The sequence below is a fragment of the Polyodon spathula genome, chromosome 5 (genome assembly GCF_017654505.1).
Source record: "Polyodon spathula isolate WHYD16114869_AA chromosome 5, ASM1765450v1, whole genome shotgun sequence".
NCBI classification, from domain to species: domain Eukaryota; kingdom Metazoa; phylum Chordata; class Actinopteri; order Acipenseriformes; family Polyodontidae; genus Polyodon; species Polyodon spathula.
Genome location: NC_054538.1, coordinates 75679671 through 75696727, shown reverse-complemented (window position 1 = coordinate 75696727; position 17057 = coordinate 75679671). Strand labels below are relative to the sequence as shown.

Sequence of the window (17057 nt, the reverse complement as noted above, 5' to 3'; positions counted from 1 at the left end):
ATTTATAAATAGCATATATTGAAACATCATAATATATTCAATTCCACTGCAGGGCTCCTTATATGTCATTTATATGTAAAAAAACAAAACAAAACACACACACACACACACACACACACACACACACACACACACACACACACAAACACTATCTACTGTAGCGTAGGATTATCGAGTGACGTAAAACCCCGCAGCATTTATTCAGCTCAATCGCGAGCTCACTGCATTTTTTCTATAAGGTTTACAAAAACTAGAATGATGCAGAGCTGGCAAACACATCCAGGCTGTGCAGCTCTCTGGTGACCTCTAGTGGACATTACATGCAGCTCTTCGAAATAATTAGGTGGTGCGTTTTGTTTGCCATCTGTTTGAATCAGAGGGTTTTATTGGACGACCATAATAATAATAATAATAATAATAATAATAATAATAATAATAATAATAATAGGCTGTTGTTTCTTTGGAAATGTACCTTTCGGGATTAGACCTGCAACTTCTAGTCAGAACTGTAATGTATGGTGCAATAGCGCTGGCCTCCCTTTGTCTGGAGCTGGTAGTCTCTTTGTTATTTATTTTCCATAGAACCAATATTAAAGTCTTTTGATGCTGTGCCACGGAGCACTCAATCCCAGCAGAGCTTCGCTCTCTGCTGGCCGGGGAACCAAACACCAACCTCTATACTGTCCATACCCTGCTGAATTTGGTGCCACCACGCCTGTCTGTCTGTCTGTCTGTCTGTCTGTCTGTCTGTCTGTCTGTCTGTCTGTCTTTATAGCATGTACTGCAATATACTAAATACATGGAAAGTCAGGAGTTAGAAGCATGGTAAAGCATGGGGACATGCCTAGCATAACCATGGGAAAAGCAGAATAAACTCTCTATGGCAAATCAGTCTTAAAGTCACTCTCTTTGAACAAGGGTTTGAGGCACACTGCCCCCAGTTAGTGTCCAATAAGTTGTAGTGAACCCTTTAAATGTGAGCTAGTTCTGTTCTCAGCTTCACTGTTTTCTTCTCTTTTTTATGAGTTTTTTTTTCCAACTGTTGATTAGCAGTTAAATTTAACACAAACTGTTTTGTTTTTAATCAGATATTTACATATAACACAAATGTGTGCATATTCTTGAATTCTGTTTTAAATTGTAATACGCATTTTCTATAGTTTACCAAGCTTTAACATACTTCTCTATTCTTTGCAGTGCCAGTTTTACTGTGCTTCACTACACTTTGATATGTGTAAACTAAAGTGTACCAAGTTTTAAAACAAGATACATGATCATTATAATCTGATAAAGCTGCCTTTGTAACCAGAAACACATTACAAAATAATTTTGGTGACTGGGAAGAGGTGATTTCTCCCATTGAAAACTGTAGCGTGACTCTTTTCAGCATCTCCCATCCCTTCCAGCACACACCATATCAAATGTATTACCCTGACATTTTGTAAAGCTTCTAGATGTGGCCATGTGGACAGCACAGTGCAGCACAGGATCACCACAGCTGTGGGGCAAAGCATGGAGCTGTTCTTCATTTAGAAATGATCTATAATATTTCAGACAGAAGTCTGTACACAGTGATGTTAAAAAAATATCTGAAAATAAAATACATTTTACTTGTCAGCCCCTGCCAAGAGTAATTGTGGTCGAAATGTTCAGTAAGTGATGCCAAGTGATGCTGTAGTTTCTACAATAAGAACTCTGCAGAATAAAATAACTTTTTTGTTTGTTTGTGATAAATATGAAGAATACTGGAACACAGTTGATATAACACAAGATTATTGCCCAAGTTTCACAAAATTGTTTAGCCGTGTTTTCTTAATATGTACAGCATATATTTGCAGTGTTATGGCTTTACTTACCCATACCGGGAAAATAGATAGATAGACAGATAAATAGACAGATAGATTTTGTTCCGTTTATAGAACACTTCAATACATTTTTTTATTGCAGGATGTCCAATAAGCCAGGTATCAAAGGCATAATCTGTTGCATGTTTATTTCTTTGAGGTGTGAAGCAAAGAGGAACCAATTCAGGTGATTTTGACGTGTGGAGCAGATAGTCAACGAGGTGTGATTGCCCAATCAATCAGAGGACATCCTAATCCTATGATGCCTGTTATAGGGCACCTTGTACACCACAAGAAAAGTACCAAAATGTAAGGGAAGCACTGCCCTAAAAACAATAACTTTTTTTTCTCCTTTTCCCTAATGTGATTATTAAGAATAAGGCACATTAATATGAACTACCAGTAGACATTGGTTATATAGTATGCTTATTCATTTGTATACTCATTCAAATGGTACAATGGTATTTTTTTCCACTATTATATTTATTTTAAGGTTCTTGTGAATATGATGCTGTTTGCAGACATCTAGTACAGTGGTCTTTTATTATTTGACTATTTGACAGTTCAGTAGCTCAGTAAATTTCATGTTGACAGTAAATTGTACTGGACTACACTTTAATATGAACTTTAACAGCATACTTTTTTTTGTAAACTTGCAAATACAGTTCTGTGCTAAATGAAACATGATGTTCATAAACTTTTTTTTTTTTTTTAATACATGCTTTTTTTCTGGGATGTTTTTTTTTTTTTCTTGCCACTTCTAATTACAATGCCGTGCTGTAAAAGTTTTTCTTTTCAGATGGCCAAGTCGTACACAAATCTAAACGTGGCTTCAAAGCATTCGCTTGCACAAAGCTTAACAAAAATAAAAACAGAGGGAAATAAAGCAGTGCTGTACTTACGGTCATTGCACAGGGGACCAGCGAATGAGGTCATGCTGCAGTCACAGCTGAATCCATCCCATTGCTGGAGGCACACTCCTTGGTTTGCACAAGAATCCTCCTGGCATGTAGTACTGGGGCCTAGATTAGGACACACAGAAAAAAAACAAAACAGCCTGCTGTTTGATTTGTTTTGCTTCTCTGGAGTTGCTGTCTTTTGGGTAAAAGGTCAGGGAAAACGCATTACTGTAGTACAGTATTAAAAAATTGGGTACTGTAATTGCCAATAATAATAATAATAAGAAGAAGAAGAATAATAAGACAATTTTGCTTCACTTTAACAAAAGTAACAGTATGAATTGGTAAATATGAATTGATACATCCATAAATGTGTTATAAAGCATTGCAGAAACAAGAGGTGAGAAGAAGAAAAAGAAGACCAGAAACACATAGTTATAAAACATTCAATTAACCTTAGAACCGGCGCGGGATTAATGAGATTTAAAATGTAAACGAATCTGCACACTATCCATGCAATGCAGTTGTCCATTAAAAAAAAGAAAGAAAGAAATAAAGAAAATAACAAAAGGAAAAAAAGGAGGCAGTGGAAGTTGGAATTTAGGAGGCTATATATATATGTATATATATATATATATATATATATATATATATATATATATATATATATATTTCAGAGTTTGGTTCAGGCGCGTGGAAATGTGCCTCCTGGTGAGGGAACGGCCCTCATGGCACCCTTGTGGCAGTGGAGACAGTATATCAGTGTCGCTCACCAGGGGAGCACACATGGGCCAGCTATGGCGGGGGGTTCGAGTCAGTAGGAGTTTTAGTAAGGAAGCAAACATCAGAGTAGTTTAGTAAACCAGACCTGTGTTCTGGGTGCTGTTTCAGCTGTGTCCTGTAATAAGTGAGACTGGTTGTGGTCTCCTTTTTGTAGTGGAAGTACCATGGTCAACTTTGTCATATTTCATTGGGTCGTCTACCAGGGGGAAGCAGTCAGTGGAAGACCCATCTGCTGATGGTGTCTAATGTCCTGATTAGGTAATTGACCACTGACTGATAAAAATGATGGGTTGAGTGTAATTAACACACACACACACACACACACACACACACACACAATTCATTGTACATCATAGAAGCACTACACAATTCATGTGTCATGTGTAATGGGTAGTGCTATACCATACACTGCCATTACAGATCATATCTCCTGGGTAAGAGGAGTACCGCACATACTGTGCATATACAAATGAGGTGCTAGTAGGTGTCAACTGTGCTTTTGGTAGAGCAGTGTGCTTATCACTGCGGTATATGGGAACTGTGTATAATTCCCGGTGTTTTATTAGTATGTGCTCTGTTGTGGATTACCTGCAGTGTTCCCCCTAATGTAATTGTTTTATACATTCTTAACACGGCAAGCCAGTATTCCAGTGTTGTGTTCATTTTGTTCAGATGTAAAAGAGGAAAGTATAAAAGAGGAAAGCTAGCTTTATCTGTTGCCTCTTGAAGTCTGCTTTGAAATAGACTCCGGCCTGGCAAACAACATACAGCGCATACTGTACAAAAAACTGAAAAAGCACAAATATGCAGCTTTCAGGCAGAACTCCTGGCTTTCACCATTGTCGAAATGTCACTGCTCGAATGAAAATTGTATTTCAAGTGAACAAAATAAAACAGTTAAATAAAACATTTTTTTTTAAAAAGCGAATGCAAGAGTCAAATCAGCAATTTTATCCAACCTCTTATTCATATTGTTAATGGTTATGTGCCAGTGAAATGAGGGTTGATTGGCATGGATGTTTTTTTAATTTTTTTTTTTTTACTTAATTACCATACAATTTATTTTGGTAATCATGTAGTGAGCCCCTGTTGCATAATTTCATCTATTTGTAATTTCTCACAGAATTATTTAAATGTTCTACTTAGGAGACTGGTTATTACAATTTTCTGAACTACACCTTTCACATACGGTGCTACCCCATGACAGTTATTTTATGAGTAGTCGTCGGATTCATTTGTTTAAATCTAAGCACATATTGCTGGGAAGATCAGGTTGAGGTTACTGCTGAAACGGTTGGGGGTTGTTAAAAGCTTGTGGGGTCTACATTGCAAGATAAAACATTGGGCAATGTTCACAAAATGTTCATGAAAACTTTATATTTGGGATTTGTTTTAGTGTATGTACATTTTCTCCGCGATTTGACTGGAGACATATTTAATGAACATTAACCCCTATTAGAATTAAGGTTGTGTGAAAAAAGCTCAAGCTTGTCAAGGGGAAGGGATGAGGTGAGAGAGGTATATTACTTTTCTTTTCAATTTGCCAGTGGAATTTGCTGCTTTATTTTCTTTGTATTGAAGTTGCATATTTAACACATTCCCTAATGGACATGTACATGTATTATTAAACACAGCTGAAGCCAGCTGTTACTCTGTCTTTTAAATGTGTCCAAATAATATTTATAGCATGTATTTTAATTACCTTGGCATATACATTGTTGTAGACTAAATGTGAATCATGCAGTGATTTATTTTCTTTGGGATATTGTGAATGAAAAGCATGGTTTACTATAACAAAAAAAAGTGAAAGGAAAAGGTATAAAAAAAAAATAAAACTGTACAGGGTTAAAAAATAAAGCCCCATAATAATTAATTTGAGAATAAATAATCATTTTAAAAGAGTATCCACTATGTTTAATCCCATAAAATTTAAATCAAGGATTTTCTTTTTTTTGTTGTGGTTGGTGGGACAGTAACCACAAATTAAGGGTTTGCGCAACAAAGCTATCTACCTTGCAAGTCAGCTTTCTCAATGCAACTTTTGTCAGTCAACAGAAAAGAAAAGCAAAATATATCAAATGTTAGTAAGCATTGAAATGTTAGCGATCATAGTGAACTGGAGAGAGGAGAGATTAAACAGAAATGCTGTATCAGGAAAAGTGGCCAAGCAAGCAAGGACTGAGCAGATGCGATGTGAGAAGAATGTAAATTAAAATGCATTTGCAGCTTTACATGTGTGCAACCCAACCTGTGCAAGGATTTCAGAATATAATGTGCTATTCAGAAAAAAGGAACACAGCAAGAATACCATCAAAGTTATGAGTTTAGAGTGAAAATATCTGAACCGATGTGGTATCTGCTCATGCTGGGTGAAAATCCTTTGGTGCTGGTGCAGTCTATGCATATTACTGTAATCCCCAGGGATACCCTGCAAGTAGACGGCTCCCTTTACACAGGACACATGATTCAAATAGATGTTTAGAGCTTAGAAGTTGTTTGTGCATTACTTATGGCATGAATGTGTACCATGTTTGTGCTATTATGAAATAGCATGAATTCTAGAATGTGTCCAAGCCTCAAAGCCAAAGTGCATAAAGTAAATAAAGTAAGTTTTTGTATACCGGTATTGTGTGTGTGTTTGTGTGTGTGTGTGTGTGTGTGTGTGTGTGTGTGTGTGTGTGTGTGTGTGTGTGTGTGTGTGTGTGTATGGGGAATACATTTAACAAATGTGAGAAACACGTTTAATAAACTATACTCTCTCCTGTCATTAAGGAACCATACATCAGAATCACACAACATAAATTAAGAAAGCATACTGCAAAAAAAACTATAAAAACAAGACGAAAAAACAACAGTATTGCATGCAATTAGCAAAACTAAGTTTGCCGTTAGAGTTATGTTCCCAGCACAAGGGCGAGTGGAATAACACATTATGAGTGTTTTGGCACTGCACAATCCACAGTTAAGTGTACCTTCGCATCCTCTGTCAATCTGTCCCACACATGACAACGCGTCGGAGATCAGGTCTGGAAGACGCCCATTCAAATCCACAGAAGCCAGGCACCCTTGGAAACCCTCCTTTGCGTGCACCAGCTTGGGCAGATCTTTGTACATTTCTTTGGCAACCCCACCAACAAATAAGTCCCCTATTGGATGCAAAAATAAAGGCTTAATTCATTGATTACTGTTTTTCCAAATCTGAATGTACTGTGTTCCTATATTTTTATAAAAGGGGTGGCATTACATGGTTATTACCAATATTGACTTGGCTCTTAATCTTTATCATTTAAAACGGTGAGCCCAAAAAGTAAAGCTACTGTAATTGGTTACTGTTACTGTGCAAAACCCTATCATGTGCTTGTACTGCCCTCTACTGGATTCATGATCTAATTACTACTGCATTATAAAAAAATTAAAAAACACTGTGCATGTGAGCATTTATACAGTGTGCTGACATTCTGTCAGTTTCATTTTCAAATCTCTAGTATGTACCATCCTTACAAGTAATAGACTCATATTTTAACACTGTTAATTGTTTCAAGAATGAAATTTTTCTCTTATTTACATCGTCATATTTTTTTTTAATGATTAAGATTTACATATTTTGATATTTTAGAATTAAATTAGAGACATACCTTTAAGATCAAGATTTTTGGCTCCCAGTGTGGTTTGGGTTGTCACTTTTGTATCAATCTTTACAGTGTGAAGATTGTTTGTATCTCTTGAAATCATCACGTTGTGCCATTGATTGTCATTCAAAGGCTTGTTAGAGTTGCCTTTGATGAGATGAGCACCATTGCCCAAGTCAGAAACATAGTGTACATACCTAAAACAAATAACGGCATAAAGATATGATTATATATCATATGATATATATATATAATATATATATATATATATATATATATAATATATAATATTCTCATGAATTTCTCTGGCAATGTTTATTATTTTTATATTACTAGAGAAGTGCTAGTTGAGGGGCACAGCAGTTATGGCAATCCAACTCTGCCATACGGTACTGCTTTTATATAAATTATGATTAACGCTAACAGATGGTTTCCTGACTTGGACTATATGTATGTCATTATGTATATTGTTGATTGCAAACTGTTGGCAGCTTTTGCACAGCATCTGTGTCTCTACCACAGCCAGGCCTGGCTATCAGTTCGAGTCTGGGTTATAAATGCAGGGCAGTCAAGCAAACATAAAAAAACAAAAAAACAAAAAATAAAACAAAACTATGTAATGAAAACTACAAATTAAGTTAGAGAATCACATTGGATTTTAACAGCCCCTTTTGGTTTCAAGACTTGTTGAGACACTCTGCAGTTCTACTGGCGTTCTAGAGCCACCTACCCTTTCACAAGCTCCACCACAATGAAGTCATTGCCATCTCCACTGTTGAACAAGATCAGCCCGTCGGAAGACGTGGTCTTGAACTGGAAAAACAGGTGCATGGAGTAGTAGGCTTGCAGCGTAGCGAGGGCCACGTAGCTGGATTTAGACTTGAAGGTGACTGGATCGGCGATGATGTTTTTGAAGCCAATCATGGCGTTCAGCTCACAGTAGTCGATGTCACCGTTTTTACACAGATCAATGTATGGCATGCCGTTAAACGACAGGCCCTGTAGGTGGCCGATGAAGTTGGACGGCACTACTGACATGTACCGTCGCTCAGTCACGATGCCGGTTTCTATGTTGTGAAATTCAAGCCGTGTGTGATCTCCAGCCATTTGTCCTTTAAGCAAACAAAACAACAAAGAAAGCGGTTATTCAATGTATTTCAAAATTGAACATGACTAGATTTCCTGTTTTATAGACTTTGCCTTAAAGGAATTATCAGACACAAAGAGCATCTGTACTGGGTATTGCCTTTAAGACGAAGTCTATCAAACATGCAATTTAATCATTTAGCCACCGGGTGGCGACAAACATCAGCTGAGCTCTGAAATGAACCTCCTGAGTAATGTCCTTGAAGGTTTGTGGCATCAACATTTTGTTTAAGTTAAACAAAATAGAATAGTTTAAACTTAAATGCTTACATTTGTGCACTGAGGTAAAAGCTTGAGAATTCTATATTTGCATTTAAAGGTAGAACTTATTGGCAGAAACTGTTTAAAGCACAAACAGCAAAGATTATTTATAGCTTGCTGTTTGGGTGAGCCCTGCCTCAGCTCCCTCATTACCTGCTCCAGTAAATATTTGGTGAAGTGGTAGCTATGGTAATCCTATAACTTGTGTTAATTAAGCTGGGCTAATTAAACTTTCCATATTTAGTCTTTCAGCATTTCGAATCCACTGGAGATGCAGCAACCAAGGAGCCTGCAGTGAAACAATCAGTGTTGGCACCATGGGCTCTATGTATCATTGATTTTTCTTTGGTATACAGTACTATTACTTGACTTGACTTGAATATGTTTTGCTGAAAGAAAAGAAAAAAAATAACGCTTTTGGCTAATTCAGATTTTGCTGCTGTTCTATTTATTTTCAAAAGGTTTTCTCGTGCTGCAGAAGCTCTCCTCATTTATTCATTTCTTTTCTTTTTTGTTTGTGGGAGTGTGTGTTTACAGTCTGGCACTGGTGAATTTATGTTGTTAGTTATTTCTTTCCTTGTTTTGTTTCTTAATGATTATTTGGCCCTGCAAAGTATTAAATAATATTTCCTGATTTTTTGTTTTTTTTTTTTTTTTTTTTTTTTCTCCATTTCACTAACTAACAAGTAAATTTTGAATTTGTGGAAATTTGTTTTCCTTTTTTTTTTGGCCAGTGCCATAGTTGCATCAAGGTCAGAGTCTGCAGAAACCGTAGTTCAATCCTATTATATTTGCTACTACTTCTTTCTGTTCACTATCCCACTCATTTATCTTTGTCAGAAGGAAGTTCTATATCTTGATGTTCGGTGCTGCAACTCTTTTTATAATGAGGGGCAAATTCTGATCTCTCGTGTATAATGAGAAGAAATTTATGCTGTTTGTAAATTTGCGATGATATTGCGGTAGTTGTTCAGGAAAAATAGCCATTTAATACATTGCATGCAAAAATTCAATGAAGGACAGAGACTACGAATTTGTAATATTTACGAACACATATGCAGTATTAGTACACAGAGCCCTATAAAGCTTTTGAGGGCATTTCCTGTAGGATTAGCTGAGACGATGCATGAGATTAATACTAATAATAACAATGTAGCAAAGCCTGAACACAAGCAGGGCTGGTGTGCACCCCATTCACTCAGACGTCTGGCAGGACATTAGGACCAAGGGCAGTCCCGCTGGTGCCAGGAAGTCCAAATGGCGAAGGTCCGTTGAACCTCTCCACCAAGCCATCACTTTGTGGGTGGAGCGATGTTATTCTGGTTTTCTCTCCACCAACAGACCTCCCTGAGCACCTGTGCATCAAAGTTGCACCCCTGGTCACTGTGTAGCACCCCAAACTGGGTGATCATGTCTTCCAGGAGTACTGCCACACCAGTGGTGGAGCTCTGGTCCGGCAACGAGCATGCTGCAGAAGTGCCCTATCCCTGGCCTGCCGTGCACGTCTTGGAACATGATCTCACTGAGAGTTTGGGGAAACACCAATTGCAGCTGCTTCTGTCCTGTTGCAAGGTCTGTCCATGTGCGGTACATAACTCTTTCCCGAAGGTACAGGCTCCCCCACTGAGCCACCAGTGGTTTCAACCCTGGGGAGAGGGCTGTGACCGTGTCCCTCACTGGTCACTGCCGTGCCATTAACCAGCAGAGCAGGGGAGCCAGCTCAACATTCAGACCCTGCTGCCACTGGACCATACCCTCTGGCAAGACCACAGCTGTAGTGGTGGAACTTATCCGCTCGTCAGGGGCCCGCTCCTCCAACCCTATACAAGCAGTTGATTCGGTGCTGTATGGAATAGCTGTACCCCTCAATCCAGCGGGCCACTTGTCCTTCAGGCTTGTGGAAATTGAGCAGCCACTGCAGGGAGGAATGGTCCATGTGCAGATGGAATCTCTTTCTGTAAAGGTACGATCTTCCCGATCTCCACATTGCTTGCATCCTTATCCAGAATTAAGGCCTCTTGGGGATTGGAGAATGCCAAGATCAGGACGTCTACATGGACTTTCCACAACTCTCTAAAGGTGGCAGCACAGTGTGAGACCCAGATAAATACCCCCCTTTCTCCAGGGCCTGGCAATCTGGACAAAATCCTTAACAAACCATCTGTAGTAAGATGACCACAAAGCTCCACACCTCAGTCACTGTCCTGGGGACCAGCCAGTCTTTTACTGTGGCCATCTTGGCAGGGTCTGTGTTAATGCTGTCCGCCCCAATGACTTGTTGAGAAAGTTTGTTTTCTTCTGCAACAGGTTGCACTTCCCCAGGTGGTTTCACCTGCAGGTGCGTCCGAGAATGCATCCAAGAATGTGGTTACGTGTGCCGTCAGGATGTTCAAAAGCAACACACAGGCCGTCCGGGGAACTCACTCCATCAGGTGCTCAAATGTCACTGGGGCACTGCACAGTCCGAAGGGCATCACTGAGAACGGGGTCTTCCGGAGCACCTCAGGAGCCGTCTCAAACTGGCAGTAGCTGCAGGTCGATGGAGCTGAACCAACGAGACCCCATAATACAGTCCAGTGACTCTTCGATCCTGGGAAGAGTGTATGAGTCTTTACAGGTCACTACTTTGAGTTTCATGTAATCCACACAGAATTGCAATGACCCACCTTTCTTCACTGTTTGTAGGCGGACCTCGGTGCGGGCCCAGTTGTGCTGTTGTCCGCCTCTGCCATCAGGAAGGACTCCGGGCTGTATGATGCCGATGGTGGAGCTGGTATCAACCAGGGCTTAGCACTGGACCCCACTGATGGAACAGGATGTGTGCAGGCTGTTACCCGGGCCGCTGCCAAGTCCTCCCTGCACTGTTGGTGGGTACATTGGACACCCCTGCCGAGCTAGGTACAGGATATCTGCAACCAGAACCCTCAGCTTCTTCCCACTGGTGCAGCTTCCTGTAGCCAGTCGTGGCACACTTCCCAAACCGGCGGCTGAAAGCAGTGGCAAGCTCTTTAAAGTCATAATGAGTTCAAGCAGGACCTGTAATGCCTGGCGCTTCAGCGACGATGCCAGCTGCTCAGCCTTTTCTTCAGGGCCCCATCCACTCACTCGGGCCACCAGGTAGAAAGTCCCATCATAGCAGACAGCTTTACTGTTGCTCATGGTTGGCTGGTCTCTGGTTTGGGCCCAGTGCATCGTTGGCCTGGAGCTGCCAGGGGGCGCCGCCATCCGCTGCCACCGTTTTTGCCATCCCTACTGAGGTGGCTTGCACTGCCACTGCTGTCCTGCTGCATCCTTTCCAGCTCCTCCGTCATGCAAGCAAATTCTTCCTCCACGGTATGCTTCTGCAGTTCCGCCTTCTGCTTTCAGGCCTTATAGCGCTCACCCCAGTATGGGGAGAGTAAGGTAAGTGTCCCGAGTCTTTGTAGCAAAGCAGGGTACTTAAAGGCACCATGTTCAGGTTATACCCAGGAACAAGACAGATGCACTGGATTTAAACTGAGAAACTGTTTAATTACAGACAGTACCAACTAACAAGCAAGCAACAGCTCCTCAATTGAAAGCATCCACTCTGGCTTTCCAGACTGCAGGAACAAACCACTTCCCCACTCCTGCAGCCCCTATCACTGCTGACAGTGATACACCATAAATAAAGAAATAATACGCTTTGCAATAAGAACACTCGAAATAACAACAACAATCACCCATAACATTAACACAATAATTAACAGTAATTTAACAGACAATACACATTTTCCCCAAAACCCTACAGTCCCAGCATCCTTTGCGCCTCTATATACAAATTAGCTACTGGCTGCTCGAGTAGCCGCAGTGTAAGTTCACGCCAACAGGTGGAAGCAGAGAGCACCACCAGCCTGCTTGTTACAACAGTCTTTCCAACTATTAGTGATAGTTAATAAAAAAGAAAATGGAGTGACTTCCCTGCACATAATAATAATGTTTTGAAATTGGGTTGAATCAGTGAAGATATATTATGATGGTGGGAATTGTGCATAATAAGGAACTGTCTGAATTGTCTGCTCATCCAATTCAGTCGGTACACTAAAGAAGGCTTTAGCCAAAACATTTGTCTGCTTGACATAGTTTCTTATAGTTTGAGCGCTTCAGTAATTTAAAGGTATGGATGACCAGTTGTGCATTGCTCACTTGGCCAAAACTGAGAAGCAAAACCATATACAGTGTTGTGAGACCAGAAAGAACATTACATTTAAAATAAAAAAAAAAAAAAAAGCAGGTAATGGATGGACTACCTTCCACAGGCTGTAAATCATCCACTGTCAGCTTCAAACTCTTTCCTCGGCGAACAACACGAACTGTGTGCCATTCATTATCATTGAGGTTATAGCCAGCGAAAATGGTTTCTGGGCCCTTGCCTGTAGGATATTCCAAAGAGTGGTTAAGCATACGTTCAGTGTGAAAGAATGACACCTCAAAGACACAGTCCACATGGGCAACAAACATAGAATTACACAAGAAACCGTTGCTTATAGAAAAAAAGAATAGTTACATTATGATGTATTTGGTTGTCACAAACAGGCACAATCAACATGTGAATCCAATTTTGCAACTACATTTTTTCAATTTAACGTACAATGTTTGCATGACCCACTTTTTGCACTCAATAAAATCTTATTAATTTTTATTTTGTTTGTTTTGTTTTATTACTTGCGAAATATTGATTCAGACAAACTGGCTCAGACTTTTGCTTTCCTCACACATTTTTACCTCATTTTTAAACCTTTTGTTCTAAAATAATATTAAAAAAAAAAATAAAAAATGGGCAGTTTATTAAAACCACTTGCCAATTATTATTATTGTTAGTTTTTTAAATTAGAGAAAACCTTGAAATAACTAATATAACAGAAAATACAATTTTACAATTTGGTTGATTTATGTTTTGTCTTTAAAAAAAACATTTTTTTTTTTTTAAATTTATGTTGCTTTCAAATTTCCATTTCAATTCCATGCAGTATCTGCACATATAAATCAAATGAGACAGTGACCTTGTTTACAGTGCGGTCTTGAGGTGACTGTTCAGAGAAGAATTGCTCTTTTTGACACTTCGGTTTAACACAAGAGTTGCTAAAGATCATTATTTACAACTAAGCTTTATCTTGCAGCCTCCAATAATTGATTTATGACACACACTGGATCAAAGACCATTTATCAAAGCCATAAAGGAGACAGGGTTGATGAAACAATTCATTCTAAAGCAAGAGGGAAATTATGTGTACATATTGAACTACTGTACTGTATGGTGATATATGATCGTCAATGTCCCTCTTCATCCAGGTAAGACAATCAGGTAAGAATCATCCTGACGTATTACATATATAATTACCCCAATGGCATTATTGCATTACTATTTCATGAACTATTCTTAACAAAAGATAGTGTATCTACATCAGTTGGTAGACAAATTGAAATGCCCCCTGGGTCTTATTGATGTTATGTTTAATATTGTCTTTCACTATATAACAAAATACTGCAGGTCATGAAACACTGATCTTACAACTTTATCTGACATTAATGAGAAACCATATATAGATAGACAGATATTATAAATACACATTAACTCAGAAAATCATATTTCCTCAAGTCACAGGATAATGATACAGTCCCTTTTTGTAGGTAAGTCACTGTTTATTGTTTGCATCATTCCAATTAGTTCATAACATAGTGATGGCACAGTCTGTTCAAGAAACAATATCTGTATATTTGTTCTTTAAGTACATGTAGAACCAAATCCATTGCTTAGTGATGTGTGGCGCAGGAATCTCTTTCCTTTTGGCTTGGATAAGTGCATGCCTGTTCAGAACATCACAAGCCACAAGATGGGGACATTGAGGTTTATTTACAATATTTAAAGCTGATGTCCAAAGCAGAATAATCTTTAGATAGTTAACAGCAAACACCCGATTGAGAATGTAGTTTACTAACGGTGACTACACCCAGCAGATGGTCCTGTCCCGCGAACATATTATTATATAATAATATTAAATAATAATAATAATAATAATAATAATAATAATAAAGGAGGAATAACAAAGGGGTCAAACACAATCCAAATTAATTGCCATTACATAAATTAAACCTGCCAAATCTGTTGATAGTGCCTGTTAATGAAAACATAACAATTCCTATTGAAAATATACCTTATGCATATTGGAATATACATGTTATATGTACAAATGTATTACTAAAGAACGTATTCATTTTTAACATAAACTACTGCAACACAAGTGTCTAATTGTTCAGTTTAAATGTTTCTCCTTTCACTCCTCAACATGCTAATACAGTTCATGTTAAATGTAATTTAGTATAATGAATGTAGAAAGGAAATTGGGACTGTGATCTTATTTTATTATACACTTTATAAATAAACACATGATTTTCACATAATAAATATCTATTCTATATGAGCCAAGCATAACTATTTTTTTTTAAATACAATATCATGTCATGTGACTGACTATTGTACTGACTTTTTATCTAAGTTAAAAAAAAAAAAAAAAAAAAAAAAAAAAAAAACCATAATGATTTTGGAGAATTCAGTTATCCCAGAATGCACCAGTGTGATTTACAATGTCATTTGATATCTCAAATATTTAAACAATAGGAGTTGTTTCTCTGGCCATCCACTGCGTTTTTCATAACTGCAGAATTCTACATTGTTTCCACTATAATAATATTCTCATTTATGTGACAGTCAAACATATTTTGCCGAGAGTTAAATAATATATAGTATAAGTTTAGCAAGCACATCTGAAGTGTTTTTAAATTAATTAAATTGTATTATATATATATATATATATATATATATATATATATATATATATATATATATATATATATATATATATATATATATATAGTTTAGATACAAAAACAAGGTCCCATCTTTCCATATCATTACTGACAAAATAAAATTGTTCATTACTAGTAACATGATGTATAAAAAAATTACAATGTCATCTTAAATTTCTCCCATTAATTTAACATATACTCTTAAAATCAACATACATGGAACTATGAACGTATCATTTGATGGCAGTTAAGTAGATGACCTGATTAAACCATCTTGATAATCATCATTCATTTGGGGCAGCTGAGATTATAAATTATAAAACAACATAGATTAGCGCTCCCTGCAATGTGCATAAAAGCACAGCTTTCAAAAAGCAGAAACATTCTATTATCATGACCATAATACTGTGTTTTTTTTTTTTTTTAAGAGTAAGTAGGGGGGTTATGAAAAATGTAGCTATCACGCGGGGATGTGTAACGCTATATTTAAACAGTTGTAGCAGCACGTGAGGATGTGTAACGCTCTATTTAACAGTTGTAGCAGCACGTGGGGGTGTATAACACTGTGTTTAACAGTTGTAGCAGCAAGTGGGAATGTGTAACTATATTTAAACAGTTGTAGCAGCACATGGGGATGTGGAACGCTGTGTTTAACAGTTGTAGCAGCACGCGGGGATGTGGAACGCTATATTTAAACAGTTGTAGCAGCACGTGGGGATGTGGAACGCTGTGTTTAACAGTTGTAGTAGCACGTGGAGACGAGGGACTACATTTTTTGGAACCCGGCTATGTACTCTTTAAATGGTGCCTAATGCAAGAATCGTTCTTCCATGTAAATCATATAGTGGTAGATGTAATAAAGTATTGTGCCTGTCGCAATAGTCGCAAACCAGCTGCAAACAAGTCGTAAGTCTAGGGTGAAATGTACAAAAACATGCACCATGGTGTTTGTGACTTTTTAGGAAATCCTTTGGGGCAGGAGTTTTTCTTTGCTGTTCAACCTTAGATGAATATATAATTATGGCTATGCCTGCATACATTCTCAAAAATGCGGTGGAGATGAGTGTTCTCAGATGTTATAATGATATGTACTAAAGCTGCCTGTAATTGCAACACTTACAATTGCATCAATTTGTTAAGAACTTTTGAAAGCAGGTTTTAAACAGTCGAATTGTTGCTGGCATTTCCCAGTCCGCTTTTTCTCATGCGTTGTCAGTTGTGCTCAATGCTTTTTTGAGACGAACACCCACATACCATTTTTTTTCCTAAAAGCCTGGTGTACTTGCCAGCCTTGAAAATACATTTATATGACATTTCATGTTTCCCCAACGTGATGGGAGTAACAACAGACTGCACACATGTGCCGCTCACCCCTCCAGCTCATTCTGAGCGTCTGGACAGGAATAGGAAACACACCTATTCTATTAATGTGCAGGTGGTTTGTAATTGTGCACAGTTTAGCACTGCAACCCTGACTAACTTAAATAAAAACTGACAGTATACATTTGGCTTATAGGATACTCATGATAGTACAAATTATTGGTATAATGCAAAATGTGTTGCTGTTCCCTTGAAATTCGTGTTAACGAGAATTGACTGTCCTCTTGTAAATATCATAACTTGTCAATGCGGCACCATGGTCTATTTTGTGTTAATTAAATAGGCTACTA

At 38.1% G+C, this 17057-nt stretch overlaps 1 protein-coding gene across 26 annotated transcripts in view; it reads right to left on the bottom strand.

Moving 5' to 3' along the window:
- nrxn1a (neurexin 1a) overlaps window positions 1–17057 on the bottom strand; it is a 394460-nt gene that overhangs the window by 217588 nt on the left and 159815 nt on the right. For all 26 annotated transcript variants that reach the window (XM_041251357.1, XM_041251339.1, XM_041251340.1 and 23 more), the window contains 5 exons: window positions 12831–12953; window positions 7886–8267; window positions 7162–7352; window positions 6499–6672; window positions 2747–2866 (listed from right to left, as the gene is read on the bottom strand). In XM_041251357.1, the coding sequence (XP_041107291.1) occupies window positions 2747–2866; window positions 6499–6672; window positions 7162–7352; window positions 7886–8267; window positions 12831–12953 (990 nt within the window). The remainder of the gene's footprint in view (window positions 1–2746; window positions 2867–6498; window positions 6673–7161; window positions 7353–7885; window positions 8268–12830; window positions 12954–17057) is intronic.